The sequence below is a fragment of the Hyla sarda genome, chromosome 4 (genome assembly GCF_029499605.1).
Source record: "Hyla sarda isolate aHylSar1 chromosome 4, aHylSar1.hap1, whole genome shotgun sequence".
NCBI classification, from domain to species: Eukaryota; Metazoa; Chordata; class Amphibia; order Anura; family Hylidae; genus Hyla; species Hyla sarda.
Window position 1 is genome coordinate 164,611,509 of NC_079192.1, and position 20,650 is coordinate 164,632,158.

The following is a 20,650-nucleotide window of genomic DNA, read 5'->3' on the forward strand; positions in this document are numbered from 1 at the left end:
ACATGACCCGAGCATCGCTCCAATGCTCGCGGTCATGTACAGGACATGTTTGTACGTCCTGGTTCACAAAGTACCGCCGCACCAGGATGTATATTTACATCATTGGTCGTTAAGGGGTTAAAAGTAATCTGAAAGCACTTACATTGGCAAATATGAATCTTACAGTATTGTGAGAGATTAGCTCTGTAGAGCCAGGCAAATAGCAGCAGGTAGCAGTTGCAGACAGAGACATGGAAGTAGTTAAGTCTTGCCAGGGATTTTAACTATTTCTGGATTTCACATCATGCATATAAATATATTTAAATATTGGCTTATTTTCTCCACAAATATTAACAAAGGAATATATACTAACACTGTTGTTCCGTCTGAGAAATCTGACTGCCAATGAAAATACTTATGCATGCATAATATTTGTGGAGAATGAAACATGCCTATTGAGGACTATGGCTCCAGCTCCAAAAAAGCACCAGAGAAGTGCTAGAAAAATGTCTGTCACATGGTGTGCCCACTCTAAAGGTGCCCATATACCTTAGACCAAGGCTTCTTTCACACTGCTGTTGTGACACGGCAGTGTGACAGACATCAGGGAACATCGGGGGAATTGCGGTTTGTCTTTTTTCGCCGCTATTCCCATCACAAAACCACTGTGCCCGACGGACCCCATAATATTAAATAAAATTTTTCAGGACCAGTTGTTGCACGTGGTTCCCTGTTCAGATAACGGACGTTAAAGGCACAAAAAAAAGTGTCTTACGGACCATTACCGATGGGGTACAACGGCAGTGTGAAAGGGGCCTAAGGTTGGACGAACCCATCATGCTCTCTAAGGTGACCGCCTGATTCGTCACCAACAGATGGTGTCGGTGGAGAGAAGGGTTGAGCGTGTTGGATTTTCACCACCACCAAATGTATTGTGTAGAAAAACGTATCTTCTATCCAAAGGATAGAGGATAAGTTTTAGATTGCAGGGGAAGCCGACCACTGGGACCCCCTCTTCCCCCCAGATCTCCTTCACAGGACCCTGGTTCTCCCTAGGAATGGAATGTGTCGACCCCCGCAAGAAGCGCCAACCATTTATCTCTATGGAAGAGCCAGAGATAGCTGAATGCCTCTCCCATAGAGATACATGGAGGGGGCATGTCTGATGCCACTTTGTGCAGGGGTCAACACACCCTGTTCCCGGGGAGAGTTGGGGTCCCATGCAGGAGATTGCAGGGGTTCCCAGCAATCAGACCCCCGCAATTACAAGTCTATATCTATGGGAGGGCTCGTGGGGGCCGCCACGCCTCTCAAGGACGCAGGGCGTACCTGTACATGGTCCCGGCGGCTATCAGCCACCAGGACCCGTGTCTAATACCGGACATCCCTGATCGCGGTTATGCCTGGCATTAACCCCTTAGATGCAGCAATCAAAATGGAAGTGAAACCATTCCTGGGAGCTTAGTCGGGCGGTTCGGGACTGACACGTTGAAATCGCGGCGTCCCAAACAGCTGAGAGGACGGGGGATGGTCCCTACCTGCCTCCTTGCCATCCAATCGGTGATCTGCTGCTCCCTGCCTGCTCAGCTGGCTGGTTCAGCAGAGCACCGATAACACTGATCAATGCTATGCTATGGCATAACATTGGACAATATATGCAATCACAAGATTGCATGTAATAGTCCCCTATGGGGACTAAAAACTGGTGTAAAAAAGTACAACAACAAAAAAAAAGTTAATAAATGTGATTTAACCCCTTCCCTAATAAAAATTTGAATCACATCCCTTTTCCCATTTTAATAAGAAAAAAAATATTCAAACAAAAATAAACATATGTGGTATTGCCGTGTACGTAAACTATAAAAAATATAACGTTAATAAACCTGTTAAGGACCCAGGGCGTAAACTTACGCCCTGAGTCCCGGTCCTGCGATATAACGCGGGGTCACACGGTGACCCCGCATCATATCGCGGCGGGCCCAGCATCATAGTGAAGCCGGGACCCGCCAGTCAAAGCTGAGACGCGCAGCTAAAAACGAAAGTAAAAGTGCCCAGGTAGCTCAGGGAGCTGTTCGGGATCGCCGCGGTATAATAGCAGCATCCCGAACAGCTGTAGTACAGGAGGAAGGTCTCTTACCTTCCTTCCTGCAGTCCGATCGCCGAATGAATGCTTCAAGCCTGAGATCCAGGCTTGAGCAATCAATCGCCGAAAACACTGATTGATCCATTCCTATCTGGATGCATCAATCAGTGTTAAAGATCAGTAAATGCAATGCTATAGCCCCTTATGGGAGCTATAATATTGCATAAGAAAAGTGTAAAAAAAATCATTAACCCTTTCATTTATCCCTTCCCCTAATAAAAGTTTGAATCACCCGGCATTTCCAAGAATAAAAAAAAAAAACTGTGTAAATAAAAATAAACATGTGGGGTATCGCCGCTTGCGGAAATGTCCGAATTATAAAAATATACTGCTTTTTAAACCGCACGTTCAATGGCGTATGCACAAAAAAATCCAACAAAGTCCAAAATAGCGCATTTTTGATCCCTTTTTATACTTCAAAAAAAGTGAATCAAAAAGTGATCAAAGTCTGATCAGAACAAAAATGGTACCACTAAAAACTTCAGATCACGGCGCAAAAAAATGAGCCCTCAGAGATCCCTGAATACAGAAAAATAAAAAAGTTATAGGGGTCAGAAGATTACCATTTTAAACGTATAAATTTTCCTGCATGTATTCATGATTTTTTTCTGAAGTGATACAAAATCAAACCTATACAAGTAGGGTATCATTTTAACCATATGGACCTACAGAATAAAGATAAGGTATATTTTTTGCCGAAAAATGTACTGCGTAAAAACAGAAGCCCTCAAAACTTATAAAATAGTGTTTTTTCATCAATTTTGTCGCACATTGATTTTTTTTCCCGTTTCACTGTAGATTTTTGGGTAAAATGACTAATGTCATTACAAAGTAGAATTAGTGACACCCAAAATAAGCCATAATATAGAATTTTAGGTGAACATTTTAAAGAGTTATGATTTTTTAAAGTTCAGGACGAAAAATTGAAAATGAAAAAACGGAAAAAGCCCGGGTCCTTAAAGGGTTAAACTGCACGGTCAATGACGTATACGAAAACAAATTCCAAAGTCCAAAATTGCACATTTTTGGTCATTTTGTATAACCTAAAAAAATTTATCAAAATCAATCAAAAAGTCCCATCAAAACATAAATGGTACCGATAAAAACTGCATACCATGGCGCAAAAATGTATGTGGAAAAATAAAGAAGTTATGGCGGTCAAAAGATGACAATTTTAAACATACTAATTTTGGTGCATGTAGTTATAAGTAGTATAATAAAAATAAAACCTATATAAATTAGGTATCCTTGTAACCGGAAGCTGCTAGAAATTACAAAATGGTGTTTTTTTTTTTTTCAATTTTGTACCACAAATAATAATTTTTTTGTTTCGCCATAGATTTTGTGGTGAAATGACTGATGTCATTACAAAGTAAAATTGGTAGCTCATAAAACAAGCCCTTATATAGGTCTGTTGGTGGAAAAGTGAAAGCGTTATGATTTTTAGTAGGTGAGGAGGAATAAACGAAAGTGCAAAAAACTGAAAAACGCTGAGTCCTGAAAGGGTTAATAAACCACATTATTAGATGAAAAATACGTCCGTTTTTATGTGCCTTTATTGTCACCATTGGTTTATGGTATTACTATATTTCTCTTTACAGTTGGGGCGAAGAATGGGGAGAAAATGGCTTTGCAAAAGTCCAACGTGATGTCAACATGTGCAGCATATCATCATTTGCAGCCAGTTTTGACTTTCTGGAGTAATTATTATGTGTCAATATTCTATGATCTTATTCCTATAAAGATATTCTTGTAAAATGTGACATTTATCTATATAATAATTTCACTGACATTATTATTACATTTCCTGCTATAACCTCTTATCTTGCTCTATGCTCTCTGTGAATAAATCAGTTTTTCAATTCTGTTTTACTGTATTGTGATTATTAAGTTACTTTAGAATTGTGCTCGCAAGTGTTATATTGTTATATATCGGGGTGACCTCAGATTAGCCCCTTAAGGACACTGCGTTTTTCATTTTCGTGTTTTTGTTTTTTTCTCCTCTCTTTTTAAAGGGGTACTCCTGGTGCCAGAAAGTTAAACAGATTTGTAAATTACTTCTATTAAAAAATCTTTACCCTTCCAGTACTTTTTAGCAGCTGTATACTAGAGAAGGAAATTCTTTTCTTTTTGAATTTCTTTTTTGTCTTGTCCACAGTGCTCTCTGCTGACACCTGATGCCTGTATCAGGAACTGTCCAGAGCAGGAGAAAATCCCCATAGCAAAGCTATGCTGCTCTGGACAGTTCCTGACACGGACAGAGGTGTCAGCAGAGAGCACTGTGGACAAGACAAAAAAGAAATTCAAAAATAATATAATTTTCTCTGTAGCATACAGCTGATAATAAGTACTGGAAGGGTAAATATTTTTTAATAGAAGTAATTTACAAATCTCCATAATCCGCTAGAGGAGGAGAGAGCACACCGTATAGCTTAAGCATGCAAATATACGATACCACTGGTAAACACTGGCAGCCTCCGGACCCGATAAATAACATACGCAGCACCTGCGGGGTGCACACACTAGATAAAGTGTCAAACAATACAATGTAAAAGGGTAGCGTGCACTCACCGCGGGTAAACAGCTGCAGGCCCGAGGTCCGGGATTACCGCGGCATAGACGAAGACGGTAAGGGGAGCTCAGAGGCTACGCCAGCAGTTTCTGACGTAGGAACGCCTGACGTTCCTACGTCCGAAACTGCCGGCGTAGCCTCTGAGCGCCCCTTACCGTCTTTGTCTATGCCGCGGTAATCCCGGACCTCGGGCCTGCAGCTGTTTACCCGCGGTGAGTGCACGCTACCCTTTTACATTGTATAATTTACAAATCTGTTTAACTTTCTGGCACCAGTTCAGTGGAGAATTTATAGCAATCTATTGATTGCTATTACTGTTCAGTGCTATGCATAGGCAGAAAGCAGATTATAGAAGAGAGGGGCTCCGGCCGCCATCTTGACTCATCGGACCTTCGTAATTGCAGCAAAGGTGGTCCGATGAGTCTTTGAAATGCCCTGTTATACTTTAGATGTCCAAATCAGTATTGATCATGGCACTTAAAGGTCATTGGCGGGATTGCTGATCTCCATCATTAGCAGGGGGTCTCCAGCTGATTCTGTGCCCACTTCATAGTTCAGAAGGGAGTAATGACAACATGTACGTCCTGGTGCGCCAAGTACCAGGCAGCCAGGGCATACAGGTATGTGTGGCGTCCTCTAGGGGCTAAGAACCCTTCGAGACACGATTAGTCCTCCAGAGTACTAGAGGATCCTTCAATGACCCCAGTTTTTAACACAATAAGGGGTTACCATAATCCAGCAAAATATGACTTCTTTTGGAGCTGAATTTGAATTCAACCACTTGCTGCTGGATTTTATTTCTTGCGTGTTGATTCACATATAATTTATCACAACTTATTAACTTCTTCCAATTTTTAAGAAATCTCCTTGACACGTTACAGAAAAAAATACATAATCCCTTTGGAAAGTGAAAATTGAAAGACACAGCATGGTAATTTATGTTGCAGATATTCTGCTGATTTGTTGTTGATTTCCCGCATTGACTTCAAAGGCATTTACTTGTTGCAGATCACGCTGCAGAAATGCTGCAAATAAATAATTTAAAGGGGTATTCCAGGCAAAAACTTTTTTTTATATATATATATATATATCAACTGGCTCTGGAAAGTTAAACAGATTTGTAAATTACTTCTATTAAAAAATCTTAATCCTTCCAATAGTTATTAGCTTCTGAAGTTTTCTGTCTAACTGCTCAATGATGATGTCACGTCCCGGGAGCTGTGCATGATGGGAAAATATCCCCATAGGAGCTGCACAGCTCCTGGGACGTGAGTCATCAGAGAGCAGTTAGACAGAAAACAACAACTCAACTTCAGAAGCTAATAACTATTGGAAGGATTAAGATTTTTTAATAGAAGTAATTTACAAATCTGTTTAACTTTCCGGAGCCAGTTGATCTATATAAAAAAGTTTTGGCCTGGAATACCCCTTTAAGCATGGGGTCACATTTTGATGCTGCATATTTTCCTGCCCATTTCCTGCTCTGGCGCATGAGGTAAGCACTCAGGGGGGAATTTATTATTGTTGGTGTAGATGAATAATTTTTCTCCACCTTTACTTTGTGTGATGCTGATGTGTACATGCGCCAAAGATGTGCCAAAGATGTTGTGATTTTTTTTTTGTTTTACCACTAATAAAAGTCAGTGTCCAGAATTGGCAACATATAGGGGCATCTAAAGCCAGTTCTGAATGAGGGCATCGCAATATGGGGGTCACATGAGGCTAATGTAATTAGGGAGGGGGGTGCCAGTGGCAGGCAAACAGTGTTAGGGAATTTCTGTATTGCTACTTACAGGAATAGTGTTGAGCGGCATAGGCCATATTCGAATTCGCGAATATTCGCGAATATATGGACGAATATTCGTCATATATTCGTGAATATTCGCATATTCGTTATATTCTCGCTTTATTTTCGTATATGCGAAACTTCGCGTATGCGAAAATTAACATATGCGAAAATTAACATATACAAAATTAGCATACGCGAATTTTCACATATGCGAAAATTAGCATATGCTAATATTCGCATATGCGAATTTTCGCACGCCAGTCTCACACAGTAGTATTAGAGCCTTCTTTACACCACACAAGCTGGAAGCAGAGAGGGGTGATCACTGTGATGTGTACTGTGAAGAAAAAAAAAAAAGAAAAAAACGAATATTCGTAATTACGAATATATAGCGCTATATTCGCGAAATTCGCGAATTCGCGAATGTGCGATATTCGCGAATAATATTCGAATTGCGAATATTCGCGAGCAACACTATACAGGAATATTGGGATCAAATAAAATTATGTGAAAAATTTGCTTAGTCTACTAATTTTGCCAGATAGGGTACATGCATTGCATCCCCCTTTTACTTGGGTTTGGGGTTGTACTTCCATTTTGAAATGTTTGAAGTTATGGAATTTCATATACTCTATGTACATTTATGCTTCTACTTCTCTTAGTTTTCCTGGCTCCATTGAATGTTCCCTATATAGCTATGTTGCATGTTCTGTTTGCCAGCTTTCTGTGGGCACCAGATTGTATTTGTGCACTGTATTATTTTTGGACTTGTAGGAGAACAAGAGTGATTTTATAACAGGGACTTATTATGCAGGTGGCCAATGGCCAACGTCTTAAAATAAATAATTTGTCATGTTGTACACCCTTCACCACAGCCACTCCTTACTATCATGAAGGTAGAGGCAGTGTACAGCTGTATACATGTATAATGCAGACATAACTTTGGCTGCTTATTCCATGGCTTTATCTCCATAAAAATTGCTGCAGACCTGAGAGTCCATCCCACAGCAAGAAAGCAATGTCGTAGTGGCCCCAGGCATTACAGACCCCTGTCCACGCCTCTCCAAATGTTTGGGACACTAAAAAAAAGTAATTTTTATGGAAATAAAGCCACAGAATAAGCAGATGAAGGTATGGCTGCATTACACATAAGCTTTTGCACAGTGTGCAGTTTTATATTGTGAATTCCTGTGGCAGTTGCACTTTAAATTAGTGTTGAGCGGCATAGGCCATATTCGAATTCGCGAATATTCGCGAATATATGGACGAATATTCGTCATATATTCGCGAATATTCGCATATTCGTTATATTCTCGTTTTATTTTCGCGCATGCGAAAATACGCGCATGCGAAAATTCACATTTGTGGAAATTCGCATATGCGAAAATTAGCATCTGCTAATTTTCGTATATGCGAATTTCCGCGCGCCAGTCTCACACTGTAGTATTACAGCCTTCTTTACACCACACAAGCTGGAAGCAGAGAGGGGTGATCACTGTGATGTGTACTGTGAAGAAAAAAAAAAAAAAAAAAAACGAATATTCGTAATTACGAATATATAGCGCTATATTCGCGAAATTCGCGAATTCGCGAATATGCGATATTCGCGAATAATATTCGAATTGCGAATATTCGCGAGCAACACTACTTTAAATGCATCCTACTGCATTATACTATAATTATGCTATTTTATTAAAATTATAAAGCATTCAACTCATACAATATCAATAATAACTATTGTGGTGTATTTATATCATCACCTAGCTATACAAGACTGGAAGCACAAAATAAACAACAGACACAGCCACGTGCATTATTCTTCCATTGTCATTATTTTTGGCAGCATTGTTACATGTACCAGTATAAACAGCTTCCTGAGTAATTCATTCATTTTAGAACCAAGTATCTACATATAACTAGACATTATCTAGTTACATCTTTCATGAACTTTGGTGAGGTTTCTGGAGTTGTGTCATTTTTGAACTGATGAGTTTTTATGGCAGACCACGGTTTTCAGTCTGGCAACAAAACCGAATATGGTCAAAAATGATAGTACTCCTCTGTGCTATCTCCTGTCTGATAGTATTCCTCTGTGCTCTCTCCTGTCTGATAGCACTCCTCTGTGCTCTCTCCTGTCTGATAGCACTCCTCTGTGTTCTCTCCAGTCTGATAGCACTCCTCTGTGTTCTCTCCAGTCTGATAGCACGCCTCTGTGCTCTCTCCTATCTGATAGTACCCTCTGTGCTCTCTCTTGTCTGATAGTACTCCTCTGTGCTCTCTCCTATCTGATAGTACCCTCTGTGCTCTCTCCTGTCTGATAGTACCCTCTGTGCTCTCTCCTGTCTGATAGCACTCCTCTGTGCTCTCTCCTGTCTGATAGCACTCCTCTGTGTTCTCTCCAGTCTGATAGCACTCCTCTGTGTTCTCTCCAGTCTGATAGCACGCCTCTGTGCTCTCTCCTATCTGATAGTACCCTCTGTGCTCTCTCTTGTCTGATAGTACTCCTCTGTGCTCTCTCCTATCTGATAGTACCCTCTGTGCTCTCTCCTGTCTGATAGCACTCATCTATGCTCTCTCTAGTCAGAATTTATGTTGTTTTCAATTATGCTAAAAAATTTAATCAATATAAATATTTGAATACAAGATAAAATCTGCACTAAACAATCTGCAGCATTTACACTACGAAAATACCCTTAAATCCGCACAACAGGTCAACTTTTGTGGGGATTTTGTGCAGATTTATAAAGAGTGTGGACTAGATTTCTATAAATCCTATTCCTTTGCTAATACTGTAATATGCTGTGGATTTTCTTCATGCAAATCCGCTATGGAAAATCTACAACATGTGGGAACATACCCATTAAGTATATATTGACAAATACCACATGTCTAGAAAGGAAAATGGTGAACTTGAGATATTGGAAGTGAAGGTATCCATTGACGTAGTTGCTATGGCTGAAACATTATTAGACTCTTCACATGATTGGCCCTTATGGTTTTACACTCTTTTGGGGAGACAGGGAAATGTAGGGAAGGATGTGGAGTATGTCTCTGTGTTAGAAATGATATAAAAGTGAGTATGAAAGAGGCAATAGTAAAGGTTGTGATAATGGTAAATTCTTGTTGTTGGAAGCCAGGTGGAAAAAAGTCTATAGACCTCCTCCCAACACCATGAAGGAATGGGGAGTAAGCTATTCTACATAGGTTGATACTGTAGTAATAATTGTACATTTCTACTACCCAGACACTGACTGGGGTGACGGTTCTTCTTCAACTTTGAAACAGAGAAAACTCCTCAACTTGCTAAAGAAGTCTAAAAAAAGTTTAAAAAGTCTAATATTTCAGGTAGAAAGCTGCATTTCAGGACAACATTTATTAATATGCATCTGTGGGGTTGCTTTAGGATTAAAAAAATGTTGTTGCTTTTTTATCAACTGGTGCTACAAAGTTAAACAGATTTGTAAATTACTTCTATATAAAAATATTAATCCCTCTAGTACTTATCAGCTGCTGTATACTACAGAGGAAGTTTTCTTTCTGACCACGGTGCTCTCTGCTTACACCTCTGTCTGTATCAGGAACTGTCAAGAGCAGGATAGGCTTGCTATAAGGATTTGCTTGTACTCTGGAAAATTCCTGAGACAGACAGAGGTGTCAGCAGAGAGCACTGTGGTCAGACAGAAAATAACTCCAGAAAGAAATACAACTTCCTGTGGATCATACAACAGCTGAAAAGTACTGGAAGGATAAAAAATTTTAAATGGAAGTGTGGTAGGCCTCTGGGGTAGGGGTAGTGTAATCAGGGTTTTGCTTCAGAAGATCAGGGGTTAAGGTTAACCCTATTGTTCGTGAAGCCAGGCTGAGGGCTAGTATGCTGAGGTAATTCTCTGGCCTATCGCCGCCCTACCCAGTAACTATAGGTGCATGCAAATAATAACTGAAGGTCCACAAGGTAGCTGAACTTGAACTTGGATAAACTTTACTTAAAGGCTTGCGATACATCCAATGAACAGTAACAGTCTCATTCAAACAGTCTCTATACACTTCAGTGACTGACAGTTGTTGCGGACCTTAACTTGGGTTATAAGTCTCTGAATTTAGGGTTAATTGCGAAGATCCGTCCGGATTTAGGGGATAGGTAAGGTCCGGTGATCTTGCAGAGTGCTTAGGGATGGATCCACTCACGGTTTAGAAGAGATCAGCCGTCGCCGCAATGCTCGGGCCTAAAACTCACTGATGACAGGAGCTCAGATCCTTCCCTGTCAACAGCCTAGGAACAAGAGAGAGAGCTATGGCCGCCGCTCCCTTATATGGGAAGGGCCGTTTTAATTGGTCCGAATATCTGTCACTCACCGTTACAAGGAATGATGGGTGCAATAAGTCATAGGGACCTCCAAAGGTCCTTAAGCAAAAACCATAGAGTTTACCTGACCACGTGACCCGCAGGTCCTGCTACACTCCGTACAGGTAATTAACCAGTTATATACATTTGTACAATTATATTTATATAAATCCTGAATAAACTGTTAGATAACTGATACCTAGATGAGAGGTGACAAGGGGCGGACTAGATAAGAAGGACCCCGACGTCCTAGAGACTCTGGCTATGGGGACCTTTATACAGGTACCGTATAGGATGCGGTACCGGGACACCACAAACCCCCTTACTTGAGATAAGTCGACCTCGACGCCTGTCCCCTAAGGCAGAGGAACTAGGACTAGACCAGGATGATACTTATAAATTTGCTATACATTCTAAGTAAACATTGAACACATTAACATTCTCTGATACTCTTACTAGTATCTGGACTAGACGATAGAAATCTATCTAGACATCGGTACTATCTAGACATTAATGCTATCTAGACATTAATGAAGCTATCTAACCTTTAGTTTCTAGCTTCTTAGGCATTTTATTAAACTTACTATACAATTAGGCAGCTAACTGACATCTAGTTACTAGTTCCTAAGACATTTTTATTAGCTCTCTACACATTTTATGAGGCTAATTAGACATTAGTACAGCTCTATATACCTTTAGCATCAAGCTGACTAGACATTTTTATTATCTCACACATTTTATTCGCCAACAATGAGTTACCTGTTAGTACACGAAAGTTATACTGGCTAGCCGGAAGCTAGGTCACAGTAAGGTTGGCTGCTAGGGTCTATCGGCTACACGCTACTTACCCCTAGAGCACTTCATATAACCCTACCTAGGTTACTGTTACGCCGAGCGCTCCGGGTCCCTGCTCCTCCCCGGAGCGCTCACTGCGTCTCTCTCCCTGCAGCGCCCGGTCAGACCCGCTGACCGGGAGCGCTGCACTGACATTGCCGGCGGGGATGCGATTCGCATAGCGGGACGCGCCCGCTCGCGAATCGCATCCCAAGTCACTTACCAGTCCCGGTCCCCGGCTGTCATGTGCTGGCGTGCGCCGCTCCGCTCTCTAGGGCGCGTGCGCGCCAGCTCTCTGAGACTTAAAGGGCCAGTGAACCAATGATTGGTGCCTGGCCCAATTAGCTTAATTAGCTTCCACCTGCTCCCTGGCTATATCACCTCACTTCCCATGCACTCCCTTGCCGGATCTTGTTGCCTTGTGCCAGTGAAAGCGTTTAGTGTTGTCCAAAGCCTGTGTTACCAGATCTCCTGCTTTCCATATTGACTACGAACCTTGCCGCCTGCCCCGACCTTCTGCTACGTCTGACCTTGCCTCTGCCTAGTTCTTATGTTCCACGCCTTCTCAGCAGTCAGCGAGGTTGAGCTGTTGCTAGTGGATACGACCTGGTTGCTACTGCCGCAGCAAGACCATCCCGCTTTGCGACGGGCTCTGGTGAACACCAGTAGCCTCTTAGAACCGGTCCACCGGCACGGTCCACGCCAATCCCTCGCTGACACAGTGGATCCACAACCTGTAAGCCGAATCGTGACAGTTACTTTAAGAAGTATGTGTTTAATTCTATATTCGCAAGAGCACCTACTGGCCAGGCAGAGCATCTCACACACGCAATACAGAGAAAAGAAGTATGAGTGTACCTAACAGTGGCAGGAATTGAATTTCAATAGGCTACAATCCCTAAAGTGTTTTCTTAAGTGAGATATATTTTGTTTTTGTGTATGTACTGAAGAAACTTGAGGTAGTACATTTAAGTCAGTAAGCTAAGGCACTATGTGTGCAAGTACTATTTTAAGGGCGATCTTCCCTATTATTTTTGTTGAGACAGGTGCTAGCGATTGGCGACAGCAATAATACTACTCTTGGAGGAGCCGGGGTGTCACCTATTTAGCTACTACTAAACACCTTTAGCATTCTTTACATTTGTATGTGCAGGAATCATTTATGTTCTTAGTGTTGAGTGTACACGTGCAGCACACCGACATTTTCTGTGTACAGCTCTGACCCACTTTTTATGTACATAGACATTAGCCTATCTTTCTATGTACAACCCTTATCTATTTTTTTATGTATACAGACACGAGGATACTTTCCTGTGTACAAGAACCATATACATATTTACTATACTGAATTACACAATTATCAACACTCCAACATGGTTCAGGCGCATTCACCTGATAAGTGCAACATTAAGCATAAGAGTTCTTATGAAGCTGATGGTATATACATAAAACAGACATGTAAGGATAAGCAGTCCACCTACACTAAGAGTTCATGGAAGGGAAAGGTAAACACGGCCTTAACCACAACTCAGCCGGGTATAGTCCTTAATGAATCTCCTGCTGGCTAGGAGTCTCTTGACTTAATAGTCAGGCACAAGCTTAGTGGTTATGTTGCTGAACTTTGAACTGGAACAATCTTAGCACAGTCCTGCTAGGCACAATTCTTGAACGTGGTTGCTGCAAAATAAAAGTGGTTAACACAAGAAACAATCTGACATTACTTTAGAGGATGTTCTTCTTTACCCTTGTTGTGCCTCTCCTGGTTCCTCTGTACCTCCCACAATCAGGGGCAGGTATGGAATTGACATAGCTTTGCCACACCACATTGGTGAGGATGGAGTGGTGGATGGCAGCATTAGAAGGGGACACAGGCTTTCTAGCCGGGATCAAAGTGGGGCAATAGGGCTTGAGTACCATCTCCAAACTAGGATGGACCATTGACTCTTTCGTCTGTACCCTGGAAGAAGGCAAACTCTCCATGTCAGAAGAGGGCCTTGGTACATACGTTTGTACCTGTGTAGGGGGCAAACTCTCATTGCTCCGAGAGGGCCTAGGTATGTGCATTGGTACCTCTGGAACAGATAAACTCTCATTGCTCCAAAAGGGTCTAGGTACGGTCTTTGGTGCCCGCAATTTGGGCTTACTTTCCTGAACTTGAGCAGGACTTGAGTCTCGGCGGTATGTAGAAGATGAAGAACTTGACTCTTTACTGTACATAAAAGATGATGAACTTGACTCTTTGCTGTACATAGAAGATGATGAACTTGGCTGTTGAGGCTCCTCCTCCTCGGGTACGCTGGTGGAGGCTTGAGGAGCAGACCCTTTCAGCCTCAAGTTGAAGGGATCGGACTCCCAATCAGTTGACGGAAAATATTTGAAGGGAAGCTGTGTTGGGGCTGTTGGTCTGGTGACTGCTGCAGCCCATTCTCCACGAAGGCTCTGGAGGGGGGTGTACTCCACAATTTCACCCACCTCCAAGGTGTAGAAGTTCCTTTGCAGATATGGCTTTTGCACTGCTCGCCGGTTTATGAGGATGGTCTGCCCAGTGTGGAAGTCAAGGAGTGTCCCATAACCTCTGACATTGTCGAACTTGGCCACCATTGCTCTTCTTCTTTCTAATGGCTCTTCCCCTTCTCCGGGCTGATCCCATTTACGAATGTACAATGCCTCCATTTCTTTGGTGTTTTCTTGCCACCGTACTTTCTCTTCATGAGGCAAATGCATGTGCTTGGGGGCATAGAGTTCTTTGTGTCGGGCCTTTAGCTTTTCCATCAATTCGGCCAGCTCGGCTTCTTGACGGGCCCTTTCCCTTTCTGCAGTTGGGATTGGTGGGAGTGGCTTCCCAGGTAATGGTTGAAGTACTCTGTGCATGTACTCGATCAGCTCCGGCTCATCTCCGAACACCCATTGCGGCAATTTTGGTGAGCACAGTCGTGCACTTGGCAAGCTGACCTCAGGGCTGGAGGAGGAAGAATAGGCCGCCTCTGGCTGGGTACTCACTGCAGACTCCTCCGATGGGATCTCAGCCCACGAGCCCCAAGTTCTGTGGTGAGGAGACAATTTCACCGGCATTGCACCTCCAGGTATCCCTGCGCTCTCCGCTGGAGGTGTCTCTGGCCAATCGTCGTCGTCATCAGGCAGTGGCGGGGAAGATTGCAGGCCCCCTCTTCATCTAATGACAATCGCTGCAGACGATCAGCAAGTTCTTGGAAAAGTCGGGCTGGGACTGCCACAACTTTCCGCTTTTCCGGCGCCATTTTGCTAACTTCACCACGTGGAACGCTGCTCTCCTCCATGTCGGTACTCTCCGGCTCTCTGTGCAGACTGAAGAGGTTGCTGTGCGTGGCATCCTTTAAAGTGGGCTTCCCCAAAATGGCGGCCGGCAGGAAGGACATTATCGGTGCAGCCCCGACTTCCGGTCCCTCCAGAGACGACTCCTGTGTCTCCAAGTTCCCTTTCGGCTGTGACACAGCAACTTGGCAGCCATGCCCAGGGGTGGTGCGTGGCGCAGCGCAGGCTTTCTTTGCGCGCTTTTCCGGCAGCAGTTCGGCTCCGCCTGTGCCGACCGGACCAAAGGATCGCAGCATGAACTCATTGCGCAGTTTACACATCTTAGTTGTAGATGAATTTTTGCCTCCCCCCTTACTTTTCTCGTGGCCCCCTTATATGGTGCACCACAAGAACCGCTCACGTACACAGCAACACGGTTTACAGCACATGAATAAAGTTTGTTTTCTGGGGGGGAATACACTTTCACTAATGGCGACTGTAATAAGCACACACCCGAATCCTGTTCTGGGGTAGGGGTAGTGTAATCAGGGCTTTGCTTCAGTAGATCAGGGATTAAGGTTAACCCTATTGTTCGTGACGCCAGGCTGAGGGCTAGTATGCTGAGGTAATTCTCCGGCCTATCGCCGCCCCTCCCAGTAACGAGAGGTGTATGCAAATAATAACTGAAGGTCCCCAAGGTAGCTGAACGTGAACTTGGATAAACTTTACTTAAAGGCTTGCGATACATCCAATGAACAGTAACAGTCTCATTCAAACAGTCTCTATACACCTCAGTGACTGACAGTTGTTGCGGATCTTGACTTGGGTTATAAGTCTCTGAATTTAGGGTTAATTGCAAAGATCCGTCCGGATTTAGGGAATAGGTAAGGTCCGGTGATCTTGCAGAATGCTTAGGGATTGATACACTCACGGTTTAGAAGAGATCAGCCGTCGCCGCAAGGCTCGGGCCTAAAACTCACTGATGACAGCAGCGCAGATCCTTCCCTGTCAACAGCCTAGGAACAAGAGAGAGAGCTATGGCCACTGCTCCCTTATATGGGCAGGGGAAGGGCCATTTTAATTGGTTCGAATATCTGTCACTCACCATTACAAGGAATGATGGGTGCAATACGTCATAGGGACCTCCAAAGGTCCTTAAGCAAAAACCAGTTTACCTGACCACGTGACCCGCAGGTCCTGCTACGCTCCGTACAGGTTATTAACCAGTTATATACATTTGTACAATTATATTTATATAAATCCTGAATAAACTGTTAGATAACTGATACATAGATGAGAGGTGACAAGGGGCGGACTAGTTAAGAAGGACTCCGACGTCCTAGGGACACTGGCTATGGGGACCTATATACAGGTACAGTATAGGATGCGGTACAGGGACACCCCAGAAGTAATTTAGAAATCTGTTTAACTTTCTGCCATCAGTTGATTTAAAAAAAAAAAAAAAAATACTACCAGAGTACTCCTTTAATACAATTTTTGTATATATTGACTCAATGTGTCAAGATGGTTCTTTTTATAAATTCCAACATATAACAATGAATTCCCTGAACCAAACAAATTCAAAAGGTCAGTCCAGTGTTGCCACAGATAACTAGCCTTAGCACAGTTTCATATCACAAATATAAAATCCTTTATAATAGCAAATTTAAACACTTCTTCCCATAGTGTTCACAATTCCATTTTCTAGATTCTGTATTTCCAGTCCTACTGCCAGCCAGCGTGGCTAAAGAGAGGTGCACTGTTCATCTCCTGGTGGTGAATACAGGTGATAGTAACTTACTCAGGATTTCTCAGGGTTGGTTTAGCATTACAGGATAGTTCACCACCAGGGCTTGGACAATGGGTAGGTGAGTGTAGGTGATAAGGATGACCATTATGATTTTTAGCTTTTTGACCGCCGGCGGAGACAAATTTGCGAGCTAAGTACCTCACTATCTCATAGTTTCACATTTGCATCTATTACACCATAGCTGTATAGCTCTCCATGTTTTATCTGCATGTTCATGTTTCACCTATATCCTTGTGCTGGCAGTGTGCTGCTGCATTCTTCTGTTGCTGTATATCTAGCCTAGTAGCGTGCACCTGCAGGCCAGGTCCATATAATAGTTTGGTATCAACTAAAATGCTGGCTGACTTATTCTTTGTCTGTATTGCACATACGGGGAAGTGGCTACCTCCATGTTGCCCTTGCACCCCACCCACCTCTATCAGGTGTGTATATAAGGTGTCTTGAATGTTCCAGATCCTGCCATGCTTACTGAACTGTTCACACAGAGGCCAATTCACAGTGTAGGGTCCTTCCCAATGAGGCCACCTTATCGTGGTGGGACGGTCCAAGCTATTTGACCGCCGACGGAGACAAATTTGCGAGCTAAGTGCCTCACTATCTCATAGTTTCACATTTGCATCTATTACACCATAGCTGTATAGCTCTCCAAGTTTTATCTGCATGTTCATGTTTCCCCTATATCCTTGTGCTGGCAGTGTGCTGCTGCATTCTTCTGTTGCTGTATATCTAGCCTAGTAGCGTGCACCTGCAGGCCAGGTCCATATAATAGTTTGGTATCAACTAAAGTGCTGGCTGACTTATTCATTGTCTATATATATATATATATATATATATATATATATATATATATATATATATTAAAAGTAGATATATATGCTAATATGCAGCAGAAAAACATTATTTTCCTTATGAGCCATATCAGCTTGCTATTTGCTTGGAACCAAGATAAAGACCTTGTGACGTGGCCAAAAGAAGCAAGATAAAGAAGAAGTTGGGTAGTTAGAGACAAAACGTCTGAAGAAAGATAGACTGTGCAGAAGGACAGATACATCCGGAATTTTCTGGTAGAATAGGGAGATGGCAACATAAGTGTTACGCCGAGCGCTCCGGGTCCCCGCTCCTCCCCGGAGCGCTCGCAACATCTTCGCTACGGCAGCGCCCCGGTCAGATCCACTGACCGGGTGCGCTGCGATACCGCCTCCAGCCGGGATGCGATTCGCGATGCGGGTGGCGCCCGCTCGCGATGCGCACCCCGGCTTCCGTACCTGACTCGCTCTCCCTCGTTCCTGTCCCGGCGCGCGCGGCCCCGCTCCCTAGGGCGCGCGCGCGCCGGGTCTCTGCGATTTAAAGGGCCACTGCGCCACTGATTGGCGCAGTGGTTCCAATTAGTGTTTTCACCTGTGCACTCCCTATGTATACCTCACTTCCCCTGCACTCCCTCGCCGGATCTTGTTGCCCTTGTGCCTAGTGAAAGCGTTCCCTTGTGTGTTCCTAGCCTGTGTTCCAGACCTCCTGCCGTTGCCCCTGACTACGATCCTTGCTGCCTGCCCCGACCTTCTGCTACGTCCGACCTTGCTTCTGTCTACTCCCTTGTACCGCGCCTATCTTCAGCAGTCAGAGAGGTTGAGCCGTTGCTAGTGGATACGACCTGGTCACTACCGCCGCAGCAAGACCATCCCGCTTTGCGGCGGGCTCTGGTGAATACCAGTAGTGACTTAGAACCGGTCCACTAGCACGGTCCACGCCAATCCCTCTCTGGCACAGAGGATCCACCTCCTGCCAGCCGGCATCGTGACAGTAGATCCGGCCATGGATCCCGCTGAAGTACCTCTGCCAGTTGTCGCTGACCTCACCACGGTGGTCGCCCAGCAGTCACAACAGATAGCGCAACAAGGCCACCAGCTGTCTCAACTGACCGTGATGCTACAGCAGCTACTACCACAGCTTCAGCAATCATCTCCTCCGCCAGCTCCTGCACCTCCTCCGCAGCGAGTGGCCGCTTCAGGCCTACGACTATCCTTGCCGGATAAATTTGATGGGGACTCTAAGTTTTGCCGTGGCTTTCTTTCACAATGTTCCCTGCACTTGGAGATGATGTCGGACCAGTTTCCTACTGAAAGGTCTAAGGTGGCTTTCGTAGTCAGCCTTCTGTCTGGAAAAGCTCTGTCATGGGCCACACCGCTCTGGGACCACAATGACCCCGCCACTGCCTCTGTACACTCCTTCTTCTCGGAAATTCGTAGTGTCTTTGAGGAACGTGCCCGAGCCTCTTCTGCTGAGACTGCCCTGCTGAACCTGGTCCAGGGTAATTCTTCCGTTGGCGAGTACGCCATACAATTCCGTACTCTTGCTTCTGAACTATCCTGGAATAATGAGGCCCTCTGCGCGACCTTTAAAAAAGGCCTATCCAGCAACATTAAAGATGTTCTGGCCGCACGAGAAATTCCTGCTAATCTACATGAACTCATTTATCTTGCCACTCGCATTGACATGCGTTTTTCCGAAAGGCGTCAGGAGCTCCGCCAGGATATGGACTTTGTTCGCACGAGGCGTTTTTTCTCCCCGGCTCCTCTCTCCTCTGGTCCTCTGCAATCCGTTCCTGTGCCTCCCGCCGTGGAGGCTATGCAAGTTGACCGGTCTCGCCTGACACCTCAAGAGAGGACACGACGCCGCATGGAGAATCTCTGCCTGTACTGTGCCGGTACCGAACACTTCCTGAAGGATTGTCCTATCCGTCCTCCCCGCCTGGAAAGACGCACGCAGACTCCGCACAAAAGTGAGACAGTCCTTGATGTCAACTCTGCTTCTCCACGTCTTACTGTGCCTGTGCGGATATCTGCATCTACCTTCTCCTTCTCTACTATGGCCTTCTTGGATTCCGGATCTGCAGGAAACTTTATTTTGGCCTCTCTCATCAACAGGTTCAACATCCCGGTAACCAGTCTCGCCAGACCCCTCTACATCAATTGTGTTAACAATGAAAGATTGGACTGTACCATACGTTACCGCACGGAGCCCCTTCTAATGTGCATCGGACCTCATCAAGAAAAAATTGAGTTCTTGGTCCTCCCCAATTGCACTTCCGAAATTCTCCTTGGACTACCGTGGCTCCAACGCCATTCCCCAACCCTGGATTGGTCCACAGGGGAGATCAAGAGCTGGGGTATCTCTTGTTTCAAGGACTGCCTTAAACCGGTTCCCAGTACTCCCTGCCGTGACCCTGTGGTTCCCCCTGTAACCGGTCTCCCTAAGGCCTATATGGACTTTGCTGATGTGTTTTGCAAAAAACAAGCTGAGACTCTACCTCCTCACAGGCCTTATGACTGTCCTATTGACCTCCTCCCGGGCACTACTCCACCCCGGGGCAGAATTTATCCTCTGTCCGCCCCAGAGACTCTTGCTATGTCTGAGTACATCCAGGAAAATTTAAAAAAGGGGTTTATCCGCAAATCCTCCTCTCCTGCCGGAGCTGGATTTTTCTTTGTGTCCAAAAAAGATGGCTCCCTACGTCCTTGCATTGACTACCGCGGTCTTAATAAAATCACGGTAAAGAACCGCTACCCTCTACCTCTTATCTCTGAACTCTTTGATCGCCTCCAAGGTGCCCACATCTTTACCAAACTGGACTTAAGAGGTGCTTATAATCTCATCCGCATCAGGGAGGGGGATGAATGGAAAACGGCATTTAACACTAGAGATGGACACTTTGAGTATCTGGTCATGCCCTTTGGCCTGTGCAACGCCCCTGCCGTCTTCCAAGACTTTGTTAATGAAATTTTTCGTGATCTCTTATATTCCTGTGTTGTTGTGTATCTGGACGATATTCTGATTTTTTCTGCCAACCTAGAAGAACACCGCCAGCATGTCCGCATGGTTCTTCAGAGACTTCGTGACAATCAACTTTATGCCAA

General features: G+C 44.2%; 1 protein-coding gene across 1 annotated transcript in view; it reads left to right on the forward strand.

Annotated features, from left to right (window-relative positions):
• LOC130368636 (uncharacterized) overlaps positions 1-3,975 on the forward strand; it is a 31,057-nt gene extending 27,082 nt beyond the window's left edge. The window contains exon 8 of the mRNA XM_056572584.1: positions 3,724-3,975. Within this exon, the coding sequence (XP_056428559.1) occupies positions 3,724-3,826 (103 nt within the window). The 3' untranslated portion in view covers positions 3,827-3,975. The remainder of the gene's footprint in view (positions 1-3,723) is intronic.
• The last annotated feature ends 16,675 nt before the right edge of the window (positions 3,976-20,650 follow it).